The sequence below is a fragment of the Silurus meridionalis genome, chromosome 18 (genome assembly GCF_014805685.1).
Source record: "Silurus meridionalis isolate SWU-2019-XX chromosome 18, ASM1480568v1, whole genome shotgun sequence".
NCBI classification, from domain to species: Eukaryota; Metazoa; Chordata; class Actinopteri; order Siluriformes; family Siluridae; genus Silurus; species Silurus meridionalis.
Genome location: NC_060901.1, coordinates 15,513,073 through 15,531,521, shown reverse-complemented (window position 1 = coordinate 15,531,521; position 18,449 = coordinate 15,513,073). Strand labels below are relative to the sequence as shown.

The 18,449-nt window shown below is 41.8% G+C and overlaps 1 protein-coding gene across 3 annotated transcripts in view; it reads right to left on the bottom strand.

Annotated features, from left to right (window-relative positions):
• The window catches only part of LOC124400999 (thyrotropin-releasing hormone-degrading ectoenzyme-like), a 223,774-nt gene that overhangs the window by 181,910 nt on the left and 23,415 nt on the right, over window positions 1-18,449 (bottom strand). For all 3 annotated transcript variants that reach the window (XM_046872859.1, XM_046872862.1, XM_046872860.1), the window contains one exon: window positions 1-127. In XM_046872859.1, the coding sequence (XP_046728815.1) occupies window positions 1-127 (127 nt within the window). The remainder of the gene's footprint in view (window positions 128-18,449) is intronic.

Sequence of the window (18,449 nt, the reverse complement as noted above, 5' to 3'; positions counted from 1 at the left end):
CTAGTTTAGGCAGGGAGTATTTCACTTTAAAATAATTCTGGTAGAAGTTAAGAAGCCTTTTGGTGATCTGCAGGGCATAATCTCCTGATCCACTCTGAATAGCATCAGGTCGAGCATAGAGCCGGATCTGTAAAAAAAAAATAACGACAACACGTTAACACAAATATATAGAATAATAAAGTGTTCGGTAAACATGTTCTATAATCTAAAGCTTCATAGTGAACCGTGGTCAGAGCTGTGGTCAGAGTTTCATAAACAGATATAAATGTGAGGAATTTCAAATCACTGCACTCTCACTCTAAAATATATCTCTGATATTTCTGTTAAATAAATGCACTATTATTACACCTATTTCTGTATATTTTATTTATCTGGTTTTCTAGCTTAATTTTGTCATATTCCTTTAACAGATAATTTTGCTAATTTTTAGTGTTTATCGAAAATAAATAGGCAATAGAATAAAAACATTTCAATCTAGAAATGATAAAATGTTTAGAATTTGGCTTACTATCTTGTTTTTGTTGTATAAAAATCTTATATTGAAATATTAATATAAATAAAATTTTCTTTCATAAAATATAGCTTTCGAAAGATGTATTTTTTCCAGTGTGAATAAAGCTGGTAAAGATCCTGGGTGAGGATATAATACCCTCACTAACAAGTAAATTAATTATCTTTAAACTAAATTTCAAACTGGAATTCGGACAAAGAAAAGATTCATACAAATTTACAACCATTTCGAAAAGCTACCCTTCTTGGATCTAAAGCATACAAAACATTGGATGCACTTTTCATGTTGTCTGTGTAGTAAAATGATATCAATAACTGGGTATTAATACTTACATATATTAAAATACTGATATTACATTGTGTAATTACCATTTACCCCCTGTTAGAACTACATTACCCTGGCACATTGCATGACCAAGTAAAATCAATGACTGTTTCCTGTTTCACATAATTAGCGTTAGTATTTAAGTTCTGGATTCTGTGTGTCATTTTCCAAATTTATTTGCTTTTGTATGTCAACTAATCTTCATTGTTTTTATCCAATTAGCCACGCATATCTAGTTATTGTTTGCCTTGTGTCATGTTCTTAGTCTCAGTTATAATGTGCTTTGCTTTAATAAAGACTAATCTGCACTTGCATCCATTTTCGCTACTAAACTTTCTATTCATGAATTTGTTTGTTTTAAATGATTCATTTGTTAAAGCCTGGGTCAAGGGAAAAGCAATCCCAAGAACATTTACTGCAATTGAGTAATTATAAGAAAGCAAAAAATAAATAGATAAAATTGAATGATGACTGGAAGAATCTTGAAAATGCAACATGGTCAGTTGACCTCTGGGTGAAAGAAAAAGCACTGGAAGAAGGCTGTATTTAAACAACACTTTGAAAAGTCACTAGGGGGAAAAACCTATTTTTAATGAAATATATATAAAAAAAAAAAAGAAGTATTAAACATATCACATCAGGTACGATGATTTAGAAGCTGGCTAATTAATATTATGCATTAATATTGTTTATGTTAATATCGAATTATGTTTAATCAGTTAAGTAAATCAAAATCATAATAACAATTGTTTAGCCCTTATGTTTCTTAAGGTTTCCCATGCATATAAATGTCACCAACAGTCCTCAGTACAGAGCTACTTCAGTGTACTTTTAAAACAGAATTAAAATAGATGGTCTGAGCAAAGAAGGAGGCAGTAAAAATCATGTCTCTGTGGCAATTAAATTAACTAGAGCATAATATTATATTTCAGATGATGGGCTGTAAATTGAATCTATTGATACTGATGTCCAGCTAATATTTTTACCTAGAGGCCAAGGAATAGTTATCAGTATAGCAAAATATGATTCTTTTTCGCTTCATCAGACCAATGATGTACATTATATGGACAAAAGTATTGGGATAACTGACCTTTCCTGCCATATGTGGTTCTTCACCAAATTGTTACCGCAATGCTGGAGGCACACAATTGTATAGGACATCTTTGGATGTTGTATAATAAAATTTTGCGTTTACTTGAACTTGGAAGCCCAAACCTGTTCCAGAATTGCAGTGCCCCTGTGCATAAAGCCTATTAATATATGGTTGAAATTGTTTGGAGAGGAAGTTCTTGAGTAGCCTGCTATAAAGCTCTGATCTCAATTCTACTAAATACATTTGGAAAGGAATTGTAACAATGACTGCACCTCCTCACCTCACCTTGCATCAGTACTTGACTTTACTAACACTCTTGTCACTGATAACAACAAAGCTGATAAACATGTCCACAAGCACACTTCAAAAATTAGTGCAACATCTTCACAGTAAAATGAAGAGGATTATAAGAGCAAATTGGGAATAATGTGAAATGCGATGCTCAAAGAGCATATACCATACTAATGACCAGGTGTCCACAAACCTTTGGAGATATAGTGTATTTAGTATAACTGGTGTATGTGTGGTGTTTTGAAGCTTGCAGCAAATTCCCACATAATAAAAGTGAGCAAGGGAAGCTGAAGAAATACATTCGGGGTAAAATACAGAAAGGGGAATAAAGAGAAAAGAAATGAGAGTGTGACACTTCGCTTGAGATGCACTCCTGCTGTAGAAATGATCGACTAGCTGAGGCTGATGTGTGTCTTTTTCTGCACAGCCTTTAATCCAGACAGAAGAAATGGCTTCATGAGCCTAGTATTATACACTCATGCAGTCGCTAGCAAAGAAAAGAATATTGTTTCACAGTAATTTGTAAGGTTTTATTTCACATGTTGATACATTAGTGATTCATTTCTTTGAGTCAATTTTAAAATAATTTATGAAGAATGCTAAAACACTATGAAAATAATTTGCATGCTGCATACTTTATATACAGCATGACATTACCATAATGTTTATTTAAATGGTAGAGATAATGTTTCCGGATGAATTGACTGTTATTTAGTGTTAGGAAGTATCATCTTACAAGAAGAAGGAGGCTTGGTATGAAACTAAAGGGTTTAATTGGTTTAGAATAGACTGTACTGAAACAGAGGGCTAGTTATTGTTGACTGGAGGTTAATCACACTAAACAAAGCTTTTAGCATCTCATAGTTCAGGCAGAAATGGAACAGAATGAAGTGTGTTAAAGTCACAAAGACAGAGTACAACCCACACACAGCCCACACACAGGAAGAGAGAATTCTTAAGGGTACTGAGTCATACAACCACATTGAGGCATAATGGAATGAAACAGCAAAAGCCCACAAACCTTTATATATTCGAGCTTTTACAACAAAATTAAGTACCACAGGCATATGTCTAGAGTCTGAACCTGTATGCAATATGGCATTTTATTTGTACATACACATCTTAATATCTGAAATTCATGAGAGCTTATTTAAAAGAAATTATTTATTTTGGTTATTCTTAGGTCATTGTTGTAGTGTATTGTAAACTCGTTTTTTATCCCATTCGTGATCCATAGAATCTCTTTAATAATAGTGGTCTAAAGATTGCATCGCCTAACCCTGGTGACTTACGTAACCCCGGTTCTCTGATAACATGAGTGAGGTATCTCACTATGGGAATCGCCTCGGGCGTGACCAATCCTGGAAGCATCAATCACACCACGTCTGTCGGCTGACAGACCAATCACGACAGTGATGCGGGAGTCCCGCCTCATTCTCACATATCTCTTCTCCGTGCACTGCAAGGAGGGAAGTGTGGTGAGATACCTCACTCATGTTATCAGAGAACCGGGGTTACGTAAGTAACCTAAAGTTCTCTTTCAAACATTCGTTCGGTATCTCACTATGGGATATAGACAACTCCCGTATTGCAGATATGCTGTCCGAAGCAGGTGTCAACCAACTCAGTGATGTGATAAAAAGAGATAATCCCTCTCACTGAAGAGAGTGGAAAAGTGAGAGAAATGACAAACATCCGAACCACGATGTTTCCATCACCCGTTGTCATTCCCTTAGGCATACACGTATACATGACCAAAAACACATCTATATTGACAATACATGTATGTATAATCATACCTACAATATATACACAAATATATATTACACACTCAGGACCGAATGAGCCAGCGAAGGCTCCGTGACATCCAGCCTATAAAAACGGACAAAAGTGTGCGGCGAAGCCCAGCATGCTGCCGCACAGATGTCCTGAATCGAAACACCCTTAAAAGCGCCCACGGCGGCCAAGCCTCGGGTACTATGAGCCCTCAGTCCTTCCGGAGGGTTGAGACCCATGCTATTATAACACATTATAATAGCCTCCACGAGCCAATGGGACAGGCGCTGTCGGAACGGACTTCCTTACGGAAACGACCCATGAAACAAACAGCTGATTACTCCGTCTCAAACCCTTCGTCCTGTCAACATAGTGACGTAACGCACTGACAGGACACAGACAGTGAAGTCGCTCCTCCTCCGCTGAGGAAAAAGGAGGCGGGTGAAAAGCCACCAAATCCACCTGTCTGCAGGCGAAAGCTGACTCGCTCACCTTAGGGATAAATGCCGGATTAGTCTTGAGAGCCACTCGCGAGAAATCCGAAGCAAACCGCATACAGGAGTTATGAACTGACAAAGCATGAAGTTCACTAACCCGCTTCGCGGTAGAAAGAGCCAATAACAAAGTGACCTTCAGCGACAGGAGCTTTAAATCAATACTCCCTATCGGCTCAAAAAAGGACTGAGAGAGCGCGCTCAGGACCACTGACAGATCCCATGGCGGAACCAGCGGCTTTGAGAACGTGCTCAGACGCCGCGCTCCCTTCATAAACCTGCACACGAGCGGGTGATGACCGATAGTATTACCGTCAATCCCTACATGGCATACAGAAACAGCGGCGAGATAAACCTTAACGGTTGAAAAAGCCCTGCCCTTATCCAAAAGTTCTTGCAAAAAGCACAACACATCTGCCACAGAACAGTGAAAAGGGATGATATGTCTCTGAGCACACCATAGTTCAAACACACTCCATTTCCTATCATATGCAGAGCACGTCGAAGCTGCTCTCGCATTCTGAATCGTCTCAATCACCCTCGGATGCAAACCAGCGACGCTGAGATTCATCCTCTCACGAGCCAGGCCCAGAGAGCTACTCTGTCCGGTGCCGGGTGAAAAATCTTTCCGCGCGCTTGCGAGAGGAGATCCCTGCGCAACGGGAGAGGCCAGGGTCGATCGTGCAGGAGTTGGAAAATCTCCGTCAGCCACACTTTCCCTGGCCAGTTCGGAGCAATTAGTATGACAGAGTGACCGCCTTCTCTTACTCTTTGTAGAGTCGGCACGATCAAACTTAGAGGAGGAAATGCGTAAAGCAGAACGTTTGGCCACGGGTGGGCTAACGCATCCACACCCATAGGTGCACTGTTTCTCGCCAGAGAAAAGAACAGAGGGCAATGAGTGTTTTCGTGCGAGGCGAAGAGATCTACGGCGGCCCGGCCGAATCTCTCCCATAACAGGTTCACCACCTGAGGATGGAGAGACCACTCCCCGTACAGGGGATTTCCCCTGGACAAGAGATCCCCCCAACCCCCCCAATGAACATTCCCGGCACATGAGTCGGTCGCAGCGACAGGAAATGCTCCATGCCCCACACCACGAGATCTCGCGCTAGACGGTGAAGTCGAGGAGAGCACGTTCCGCCCTGGCGATTTATGTACGCCACCGCCGTCGTGTTGTCTGATCTGACGAATACGTGGTGACTCCGAAGAAACTGCACGAAATGTTTCAAAGCTAGAAACACCGTTAACAGCTCCAGAAAGTTTATGTGTGCACACCGAAGCGAAACGGGCCATTTCCCTTTCGCTATCCTGCCTTCGCACCCCAACCTGCGAGTGACACATCTGTCGTCACTACTTTCCTCAGGGAAACAGCCCCCAGCGGGGTTCCCGAATTCTCCAGTGATGGAGAGCGCGTAAGCACAGTGACGTCACCATCACTTTGCGATTGAGGTGGCGCTTCGGACATAAGCGCTGTGCCGTAACCCAGCATTGAAACTCTCTCATTCGCAACAGACCCAACGGTATGACAGACACCGCCGAAGCCATCAGCCCCAGCAGGCGTAAACAGTGTCTGAATGGAACTTTCCTTCCTCTCTGGAAAAGAGAGAGACAACTGCGAATCGACCTGACGCGCTCTTCTGATATCCTGAAACCCAAGCCAGTCAGGTGAGACAGAAGCACACTCGTATCCATCTCTGCTTGCTGCCGTGACAGAGCGCAGAGGAGGAGATCGTCCAAATACGCTGACACTCTGAGACCCGATGCTCTCAGCGGTGGCAGTGCAGCTTCGACACATTTGGTAAAGATCCGCGGAGCTAGAGCAAGCCCGAACGGAACCGCCGAATATTCGTAGGCTGTGCCCTGATAGGCAAAGCGTAGGAATTTTCTGTGTGCCGGATAAACGCTTATGTGGTAATACGTGTCCTTCAGATCCACTGACGTAAACCAGTCTCTGGGACGAATAACACTGTACAAAGCTTTCAAAGTGAGCATCTTGAACTTGTACTTTCTGAGGTGTTTGTTGATGTTCCGTAAATCCAGAATGGGACGGAGACCCCCCCCTTTCTTGGGAACGACAAAGTACCGGGAGTAAAAGCCGAGCTGGCTGTCCTCTCGCGGCACCGATCGAATTGCCCCTTTGCTCAGTAAGGAGGTTATTTCGTCCTCCAAAACCTGAGCAGATTTGCCCTCTGCTGGCGACCAAATCACGCCGCTGAAAAGCGGTGGTCTCACGGCAAACTGCAGGCGATATCCCCGCTGTATTGTGGAATACACCCAATGACGAACTGCGCATGCGCGCCAACTCTCCGCACGAGCAGAGAGCGGGCCTCTGTGGCTCTCGCTGACAGAGGGCGCGGTGGCACCATCTGGCGGCGGAGCCGGGGGTTGCAACTCTGGTTCGAGTTTTATTATTGTGTGTGTGGATTTTTTAACTTTTCTCTTTATCACACACGTCTGTGCCCTCGGCCCACTGCCTGGATGCACAGAACAAATCTTTAATAAATTTCGACGAACATGGAACATTCTGCTCTCTCTCTTGCATAACCCCGCGGGCGGAGAGGGGAGAAGTAACTTTCCGGGCATTGGGGGAACTGGTGCCAACACTCCAACCGGAGAAATTTTGTTCGTCGAACACAGTCTTTGAAACGCTCCCCAATGCCTTTTCGCTGGAGGGGGAGGACAAGACTCCTGAGATGAGTCGAGGGGTGCTACAGAAACTCCGAGAGTGCTGCCACCTCTCTTTTGACCCAAAATCAGACCACAGGCTAGGTCGCCCGCCTTTTCTTCCCACCCTGAGGGTCTGCTGGGCGATGCCTAGCAGCTGCCGCTGCAAAAGAGGTCTTGTTCCTGGGCTGGGGCTGTTTCTGGCGAGCCTCCCCGCGCATTGACTGCTGGGGTGGGGGTTGCCTAGGAGCCCTGAAACCAGGCTGTCTCTCTCTGGATGCAGGGGCGAAATATGAACGTGCTTGGGTTGGGGAGGGCGAGCAGGAGGCTTTCTTGGGAGGCATGCCTCAAAAACTTTACCATCCTTCTTGCAAAGGTCGCATTGCTGGTGCATATTCGCCACCGCAGCCCCGAAAAGGGCTTTTGGCTCTATCGGGGCACCTTCTCCCTCTCCGATAAGCCCGTCAAACCCAACCACAGGGCCCTTTCACCTACCACAGCGAGGCCCATGCTGCGGCTGCAGCTCTGGACCGCTCCCCTAGAGGAACGCAGGTTGAGATCTGCAATGACGCAGATTTCTTCCCACAAGGTAGAATCTGGAGACCCAGCATCAATCTGCCTCCCCATCTCTTCCATGAGCTCTGCCTGGTAAGCCATGAGCATGGAGGTGGCATTCAGAGCTCTACCCGCCAGGGCCGAGGAGCGGTAGATCTTCTGAAAAAGGGAGGCGGACAGCCTTTCTGTACGTCCTGGCAGAGAAGGGGAGGAGGAGGATAGAGCAGCTCGTCGATTTGGGTGGAGGTGGCTAGCCACCGACAGCTCTACGGGGGGGGGTTGCACATCCCCAAAGCCTCCATATCATGCACCTCCAGTCTAGAGAAACCCTTAACGGGCACTCTATGCGAGAAGGGTTTGTCCCAAAAACGACACATTTCTGTGACACACGCCGGTACAGCAGGAATCAGCTGCTTAACTGGGGAAGTGCGCGATGGCAGCCTCTTCCCGTCATATAAATCCCTCTCAGCGTCGGAATGCACCTGCTGAGACGGCCATTCGATGGAAAGTTTTTTGGCCGCTCTCCTACACACCTCCACGAGGTCCAGCTCAACTGGCATGGGGGAACCAAGGTGCCCCCTGCCTGGGAGAGAAGACCCCTTCTGGAAGAAATCTCCCAGGGAGGTCCTTGAGGATGGACACCAGGTCCACTACTTTGGGCCCACAGGAGGATCTGCTGTGCTAGCATGTATAGGAGGCGAGATCACAGACCCCCCCGATGGTTGATGTAGGCGGGGAAAAGGGGGTTTTCTGTCTCCGGGCCGTCTGCTGGGTCTGTTTGCAAGACTTATGACATCCGAATCTGCTTTACCTCGGCAACCGCGGGGCCAGAGCCATGGGGAATACACATAGACATGCGGCTACAATGCATGCAGTCGACTCCCTCGAGAGCCGACAGAGCATGCTCCTCTCCTGTGTGTATCCCTAACCGAACCCCCAAGGAGGGCAAGGAGGTACAAACAACCAAAAGTTTTGTTTGCTTTTGCTCATGCTTGCAAAGATTCACACAAAAAAAGCGCTTACCTGAACAAACAGAAGCTAGCGTTGGCTCCACCGCATGCACACGTGTTTTGAAGACATACGCATTTTGTAGACCTCGCCGGTGATGTCGCGTCTCTCCGTTGGCCAGATTTCACACGTGATTCAGAGTGTGAACAACACGGACGTGTTCCCAAAGCATTGCGACGCAGCTTAAGTTCCTGAAAGGGAACTACAAAGCCCTAAATGGTTTGGCTCCTATGTATCTGGTTTGGCTCCTATGTGTGTCTTCCAACACACCACAATCTGTCACGCTCTTTGACATCTCAAAACTCTGGACTTCTAGTAGTTTTTAAAACATTGTCACATTTAGCTCCTTTAGCTACTTTGGAATAGCCTTCCTGACAGTGTTCGGGGCTCAGATACACTCTCCCAGTTTAAGCGCAGATTAAAGACGTATCTTTTTGGCAGTGCCAACACATATCACATATCATAACCTTGTGCTCCAGTAGATCTGATCAAATGCACATTATCAAATTTGCTTTTTAATATTATTAACAGCAGCTACGCTAATTCCTTTCCACTGCTTTTCTTTCTCAACCCATCCTGAGCCATCCCGAGGTTGCGCCAGCTCCAGTTGTGTCCCACCTAATGAAGATTATGGAAGTTAAGAAATAGATGCAGACTCCACAAACATCCCAAACGATCTAGAGACATACCAGCGCTATTTGGATCCCACTTGATGTAGATTTTTGACATTTGACCTCTTCATATTTTTAAAGGCTCTGGCATGGAGGAGTTAGTGTTGGATCTATAATGATCTCAAATGTTGAGCTATTTTATAAGTTGCTCAGTAGTGGTTGACTGTAAAAAGAACATTACTCATAATCACACACACACACTCTGGTACTCATTGTAGGTCTCACTTTCCAATGTTTTGTATTGTTTTAAGATTTATAATCATACCCTTGATATCACCCAAATGAAAATGGGTTCCTTTTTTGAGTCTGGCTCCTCTCAAGGTTTCTTCTTCATTCATCTAGGGAGTTTTTTCTTGCCACAGTCACCCCAGGCTTTATCATCAGGGATAAATACACATCATTAACTTTAATTCTTAACTTCTGTCATGCTGCTTTGAGACAATGTCCATTGTAAAAAGCACTATAGAAATAAACTTGAACTTGAACTTGAACTTCTAACCTGCCACTTATAACATTCAGTTGCAATGTGGTTGAAGTTGTGTTTGCTGTGTCTTCTACATGGTTCAAATTTTAGAAGCAAAATTCTGTTTTATATACAAAATGTGACTATTAATAAAAATGTATAAATTAAAGGTCATGGTTGTGCATTTCACACCTAGGCCTTCCATGTTTTCCTGCCTAAATCAAGCCACCTTTTAATACCATCATTATGAAGCCACGGCTAAAGAAACCTTTAATATTATACAAAAAATGCAGTATAACAGAGCACTGCATCTCAAACATGCATCTCATGCAGTGAAACCAAATGAACACAGTTCAAGAAGTCTCTTTGCACTGCAGCCACAGCCACATACATCATCTCAAGCAAAAGCATCAATATTAACCTCATAATATTTTCAATTCATTTCTGTGCATGTTTTCCCTGCATTACGGTTTTCCTGGGGATTAGAAAAAGTGTGTGTTTTTGTTCAAATTTCACAGGAAAGAAAACACAAATGTATAAATAGTTCCTAAAAAAGCTTAACTGTTTGGGTTGACGTTTCCTCACGATGTCCAGCTTTTTTTTTAAAAGTCCATCTTGAAAATATATTTGCTGATATATATGAATATATTTGCAACCAACTCAAATCTTCATTCTTATGCATTTTACACTATCAAGTGCCTGCAGTGGGGATTTCTAAAGGACTTGTGGCAGATGCTATGAAAAGAAAAGAATAGACTAGTAGGAATAATTTAATACATATTCATGGACATAAATATATTAAAGTAAATCAGTGATTCTTAGTTTAGGCCAGCAACAAAGGCCTTGCTGGCCCTGATGTCCTGCTACTGGGGCCATGTGACTAAACAGTATGTAATATTATTAGCAGTGTATTATGTAACCAGTACAGTCAAACCAACCTCTGTGTGTCAGTTTTCATGAGTTGTACTTTTAACTGTAGACCATAATCACGAAATTGTTCCTGCTGAGATAAAACCTAAAAGATTTTGCTCTGGCATACAGAACATTCTCCAGGTTATTCTCACCACTCATGACAGTAACAAAGTAAACAACATTTTAGTTACATAATTTCAATGAATGTTTAATAACCACTGAAAACAGAGTTTTTTTTTTTAATTATTTTAAAGCTTTTTCCTAACTCCTATAACTACTATAGGCATCTCTAACGAATTGGTGTTAGTCTCTAATGTAAACAGTTTTTGATTAAAATCTAATGACTCATACAAATTCTAACAACTGGCCTTTGACTTGAAGCATAACGTGATTCTCAGTAATTTTAGCCTAGCCCTGTCATTATAATCCTATGCTGATATTTTTTCTACTGGAAAATAAAAACTTAACAGTCTGATATCCATCAGTAGCCCTGGTATTTGTGTTACAGAATTAAAGATTGTAATGAAGCCTGGAGGCCAAACTGGTGGCAGGAAACCATATGTAACCGAGTCCAGAGAGAGCAAAGTGTTCAATACAGTCATGACAGGATACAGGCTGCGAAGACCAGCTTGAATGAGGCATGGCCAGCTGCAGCCATATGCATAGAACAGATGAAATTAGAGACATTATAAGCTTCTGGATTTGCCTTCTAAAAACTGCTAGAAAGTCTGTCAGATATGTTGGATTAGATTTTAATAAGCCTAACTAATTGCTATATAATTCACTTGCTATACACTTACACATACTGTACATACCATGCAGACCACAAAACTAAGGAATAATACATGTAATTTTATATTTATATGTGGCCTTCTTTTGTACATCACAGAAAAAAGACACATTTTGAGGTGAAAGAAATCGTCAAAAGATTGACAGTTTATTAACACAATCAGAAGTTGTATTGCATCCACACCTTTTAACTCCACATGCAAACAACCTCTTTCATATGCAGGACACACTGAATCAGAAACTCTGGAATTTTTCAGGCCTGAAAAGAGCCAGTGGTGGTGATTTTAAGATAATGTAAAGCCGTATCAGTCACGTTTCACAAAAACATGAAAAACGATTTGCATGAGCTACAGAAATAAGCAAGGAGACAAAAAGAAAGGAGCAGCAATATGAGTTAACATTGTTCTGGTTAGAAGGGTAAAGCTATCAATTCCTAAAATTAAAAGTAATATGTAGATGCATTGAAAACTTAACTAATATGTAAGAATTTAATAGTTTGATATAATCATATAGTTTAATACTTAATTTTTATATAGTCATTTTAGTAGAGAACTGATAGAACAGTAGCAGTAAAATAACTCAACCAAAAATTAAATAAAACAGTCTGCTTTAATTTAAAATTATGTAACAACCTCAAAAAATGATCTGCCCTAGTTCATAAAGCCCTGGAACTAGTTCTGCTAAAAGATCCAGGTCAGATTTATATGCTGCCTTATTTATTTATGCTATTTAGCTATTCAAAATCAATTGAACAAAAAAATTATATTTGATTTTTGATCTTGCAGATAGGCCGAAGTTAAAATCCATGAATAAGGAAACTCAATGGAATTTACAAATTCTCATTTCGCAATCCACTGCTTGCTCCCTACTGTCTGTGTCAAGCTCCTTTTGGGCTATGTTGTTTTTAAGGTAACCTGCACACCCAGAGGAAGCATAATCGTACTCAGCACACAGCAGATATGTATTACACAAGTGGGAAATAAATCCCCTTCCTGGCTTTTCCATTAGCGAACCATATACTGTAGAATGTGTTTCTAAATGGAAATGCATCCTTGCAGGTTTAAATCTATTTATCTAGATATCTATCTATCTATCTATCTGTCTGTCTGTCTGTCTGTCTGTCTGTCTGTCTGTCTGTCTGTCTGTCCACACCGATCAGGCACAGCATTATGATATTATAACAATTTGCCTGGTGAAGTGAATAACACTGATTATCTCTTAATTATGGCACCTGTTAGTGGGTGGGATATATTAGCAAGTGAACATTTGCTCATTGCAAATGCTCATTGCTTGTGTGGTCCAATTCTACAGACGAGCTACTGTAGCTCAAATTGCTCAAGAAGTCAATGCTGTTAATGCTCAATGGTTCAGAACTGTTTTGAGTGGTTATAATGTTATGCCTGATCAGTATATAGAAATTAAATAGAAATAGAAAAACTGTCAAAACTATAATTATGATCATATCAATCATGTGTTAAAAAATCCATGAAAGTCTTTGCATTAGCACTAGTTCGAATCAAGCATGAAAAATGTGTGTAATCAGTCCAATGGAAAGCACCGTTGGGGTGACATCGCGAGCAGAAAAAATATCTAAAAATAAATAAATAAATGGCCGGCCAGTCAGCAGCAAGCTCGCCTGTCCAGCAAGCTTGAAGAGTGCTGTCTGCAACCCTGGACACTGTGGGCACTGCCTCCATGCCAGGTTCTGCCCCTTCTTTTTTTTTTACCCTTACCGAGGTGTCTAGGTCTTGGGTGCAGCCCTATTCGGCCCATCCCTTAAAAAAAAAAAAGGTGAGTTTATGGGACGATCCACCTGGTTGTGGCTAGCTATTTCTCCCCGGATGATGCATCATCCCTAAAAAAACCTGCCTGCCACCAAGTCCCTTCAAACTACCTCGGTGCTAGTGGGCAAGGCTTATGCCTCAGCAGGTCAGGCTGTTTGCACACCTGCAGGCTGATCAGGCTGACCCGCTATGGTAGTTAGACGTGGGAGACGTTGCGTGGTCAGAAAGCCAGAGCTTCGCTGTGCGACAGACTTAGCAATTAGGGCATCTAAAGAGACCACTAGGGCCATTGGCTGGCCTATAGCCACTTTTGTGTCTACTGAAAGGCACCTGTTATCTCCCACATTGCTCTCGTGGGTGCTGCTCGGCAGGCGCAGACCCAACCACAACCCTGCACCTCTGCAGTGCGTCGCTACTCAAGGCCAAAAAGTTCTTATACAGGACCATTTGGCCCTTGGAAGGGGCGCTGTCCCCCTCAGTATACAGTGCCCGCCCTGGCCGGTGCCCTCAGGGTCTAGTCTGTTAACCCTGGCAGTTTTAGTGCTTTTCAGCACGGCCAGCTCCGGCAAACACCTCCTTGTTCCGCGGTACTATAGCAGACTTGAAGGGTTCGCCGTCTCGCCGGAGGCCCCTAGAGCTGCACCTGAGTGTAGGACCGGCTATAGGCACACCAGAGGTCTCAAGAGACTAAATCTCTTAATGGACTATCTGGCAATCTGACAAATGTGTTTTATGGGTTCTGCGTGTCTCTTCCGCCCCGGTACAACTGGGCGTGCCCCACCCTAGTGGGGCCCAAGCAGGCTCTGGTCATGGAACAAAGGAAGTTCCTGAGGTTTTTTTTCGAGGCCAAAGCTTACCGATTTCAGGTACTTCTGTTTCGTCTTGCCTTCTCACCCCGCAACTTAATGATTTGAGCTACAGATGCTCGTTTGTTGGATCAGAACAGATGGGCCAGCCATCGTTCCCCAAGTGCATCAATGAGCCTTGGCCGCCCATGACCCTGTTGCTGATTCATCATTGTTACTTCCTTTAACCCCTTTTGCTGCAAGAGCTGCTGTTTTGGAGATGCTCTGACCCAGTCGTCTAGCTATTGCAATTTGGCCCTTGTCAAACTCAAAATATCAAATCCTTACGCTTGCCCATTTTAACTGCTTCTAACACATCAACATTGAGGACAAAAATCTTACTTGCTGTCTAATATACCCCACCCAATTACAGGTGCCATGATAAAGAGATAATCAGTGTTATTCACTCCATACTCTTATGTCATAATTTTATGCTTGGTCGGTATATAGTGGCACTGAGTAGGCCACTTAAGTTCATCAACACCAGACTTGGCATAAAACTTCATGGACCTCACTTTGTACACAAAGACACTGTGATCTTGGTACAGATTATGGCTAAGTGAGGTGAAATGTTAATGGATTAAGCATACAAGACATTGAAGACAAATTCGTACTAAAATAGCTTGGGTAAGGGCTATATATAGCTGTGATTGTCAGGCGTTCAAATCTATTAGCCATATACAGTAATCCCCCGTTTATCACGATAAACGGATTAGTTTATGTGGCAAACGCAATTCCGCGATAAACCAAGGGCATGAGATTTGAACCGCGGTAAAGCAGGGGATTACTATAGTATAATTTTAGATATGCTACAAAGCTGTGGTTTATAAAACAATGTTGAGAAAATCCTTTTTTTTTTTTTTAAAGATGCCATTTTAAATGCCATTTGGACACTGAAAACTAATGTTTTTCTATGCAACAGGACACATATCCTAAGCCTGCAATTACACAGAACATAAATATACTAATGCACACTAAGGGTTTTTAAAAAGGGTATGAGGATACAACCTGAGATCATTCAAAACCTCTTAGGGCCTGTCAGGTTAGATAATTATTGTTGCTTTGCTCTATTTCACGTCTCACTATAGATTTCTATTTGGATTCAAATGCAGGCTCTGCTTTAGCATTTTGAGTCGTTGATATGTTGGACGTTTACTCTTTCCCCAAATCTGAGATTCTATTTGTATAAAGTATGTTTTCCAGAGGGATGACTCCATGTTTTGGCAAACCTCCAAGTCACTGCTCTCCCTGCTGCTAACAAACATTGCCACAGGATCATGCTGCTACAAAGTTTGTAGTGATGTAGTTCTGTAGTACTGTAGTACTGTAGTGAATTAGCTAGGTGATGAGATGTTTCTGATTTAAGTTAAGTGTAATGCCTTGTGTACAGTTCAAATAAGTTAATCTCAGGTTCTACATAGTAGTTTTTGTCTAAACACTGCAGGTACTGTTGCCTTCAGAGCGATAGTATCTAATGGTTCGTGATCACCTTTCTGTCGATTGCCATTTTCATTCTTTTCTTAGTTTGTCACCGCTAGGTCTATGAAAAATCTTAGGTAGTTTTATTTAAGAAACCTAAATACTTTGAATACTATAGGCTTTAAAATCAGTATTATTCAGTCAATCTCATAATGTCAATGCTATGCATGATCAGTGTATGTACACTATCAGTACGCATAGTAATATGTATAGGTTTATGCACTTAATATGACCAGGTGTATCTCTTGGCACAAGGCCAATTCTTAATCTCTTACACAGTTTCACCATTTTGACAGATGGGCTGCCCAGATGAGCCCGTCTATCTAATGTAAGTGATGAAGGGTGCCAGTGCATGGCTATCTGCTACAGTCCATAATATTGAATTTAAATGTTAAACTAAATAAGAGCAGTCATTCCTGGAAAAAATGACCCAGATGGTGGTGAGATTAATTGTACTAATAGGAGTAGAATGCTAGCCAAGGACACTGATAAAGTTCTTAGTGTTAGAGTGGGGACTAGGTGAGATCACAACGAAACAGTAGTGCTAGAATGAGTCAGTATTCATGAGAATGTAAATATCAAAGCAAAGTTGGTGTTTCTTAACCTATTTACAAGCATACACTGAACATATATATGCAAAAAATTGCATGGTAATTATTACTGCGTGGATTAAATTCAACAGCATTTATTTTTCATAGAAGTAGAAGCTCCTGTTTAGCACAGTGGAACAGTGGTACATTCAAACCTTTGCAACTACAAATGTAATGAATTTTAGAGTGCTAAATAGTGCTTAAATGTGATTTTAGATTCTTTTTAAGATATTTTGTCACTCACACATACAATAGACAGGACAAGACAATTGGTATCCTCTTTTATATAAAACAATCAAGGAAAATCAAATGAGATCATTTGAAATGTAATGCATATTCGACACACATAGCTGAAAACTCCATAAATGTCTGCACACAATGTACCTTGTTAATGGTTTGTAAAATAAAAGAGATAGCATCAACTCCAAAGTGACAGAAGCAGCTGGATCAGCTGTCTTGCAAAATGAGAATGAGACTTACAGTTCCACAGAGAACGAACTGTTATAGTACTTTTGAAATGGCAAAAATAAATAGCAGATTATATTTTGGATATTTTTCTGCTTTGGATTACAGCCAGCAGGGTTAAATAATTGAGGATCACTAAAATAGATGATCTGATTGGTATTAAACAGTTTTCTCTTCATATCTTTAACACAGAAATAGATGGAAGCATATTCACTATAGACATAAAGTCTGTGGATACTATGAAGAACGTTACAGACTAAGTTTAAGACTAATTAAATATGTTTTATCCCGTTTAAATCAGATATAATCTGTGCATTTTGAAGTAATTGGATCCAATTCTGTACATATTCAATAAACTGTAGTAGTATAAATGAATTATGTATGTGCAAAGTGCCCATTGTTTCCTCAATGGTCATAATAAGCCTGAAAAAAAAAACATTGTCTTAGAGTAATCCGAGCATTTATTAGAAAGAAAATACAAAACAAAAAACAACCAGCATTAGTAGCTGATGCATAACATATAGAGCCAGAGAAAAGCAGCAGTCATACCTCAAAAAGTAAAATCTGCATGACCAAAAAGCCTTTTCACTTGAATGAGCAAGAATTTGATGAACAAAAAAGGGATTTGCTTTATGTTCATCAATAAACCCCAAAATCTGCCACTAGGCAATACAAAAAACATGAATAGGGTAAGGCTTTGTCTAGTTTGAAGCGAGAGTATTGTAAATAGGAAACAGAGCTAACTTCAGAGTCTCTTGTCTCTGCTTGACAGTGAGTGATTGCCCTTCTCTGACCCTCCTGATGGCCGTAAGGATAGACGCAATGCAGGCAAAGAAATGCTGCACGCATAAGGGTCAAATCCCTTATGACACTCAGATAAGTGGTTCTCTGTAATGGAGAAAGCACAATCTTCTTGGCGTTTAGCCGAAACTTCAAGTGAGCGAGAACGACATCTCGATGCCAGACCGCTAACTGCTCTGATCAAGATAATATCAACCAATTGTCGACATAGTTTAGGATGCGAATGACCTGAAGTTTTAGGGGAACCAGAGCCACCCAAGTGGGAGCCTGTTGCAGCAGTCCCCTTTAAGTTCAGAGCTGCTCCCAGTGAACCAGTCACCAAAACATCTGTTATTACTGTTTAACTATGCAACAATAACAATAACAACATATAACATGTGCAATAGTAGTAATTTAAAACCGTGCAATATTACCTGTGTGCAATATGTTTAATAGTGTAACGACTTACTCATAGTCTATTTTTTGCTTCTTTTGTATTTATACATCTTCTTCTTCTTCTTTTGGCTTCTCACATTAGGGGTTGCCACAGCAGATCATTCGTCTCCATACCCCCCTGTCCTCTACATCTGCCTCTTTTAACCCACCTGCCTGCATGTCTTCCTTCACCACATCCATAAACCACCTTCTTGGTCTTTCTCTTTTCCTCCTTCCTGGTGGCTCCATCCTCAGCATTCTTCTACCAATATACCCCATGTCCCTCCTCTGAACATGTCCAAACCATCTCAATCTCGCCTCCCTCACCTTGTCTCCAAAACGTTCTACATGAGCTGTCCCTCTAACAAACTCATTTCTAATCCTGTCCACCCTCATCACTCCCAATGAAAACCTCAACATCTTCAGCTCTGCTACCTCCAGCTCCACCTCCTATCTTTTACTCAATGCCACTGTCTCTAAACCATACATCACAGGTCTCACCACAGTTCTATAAACT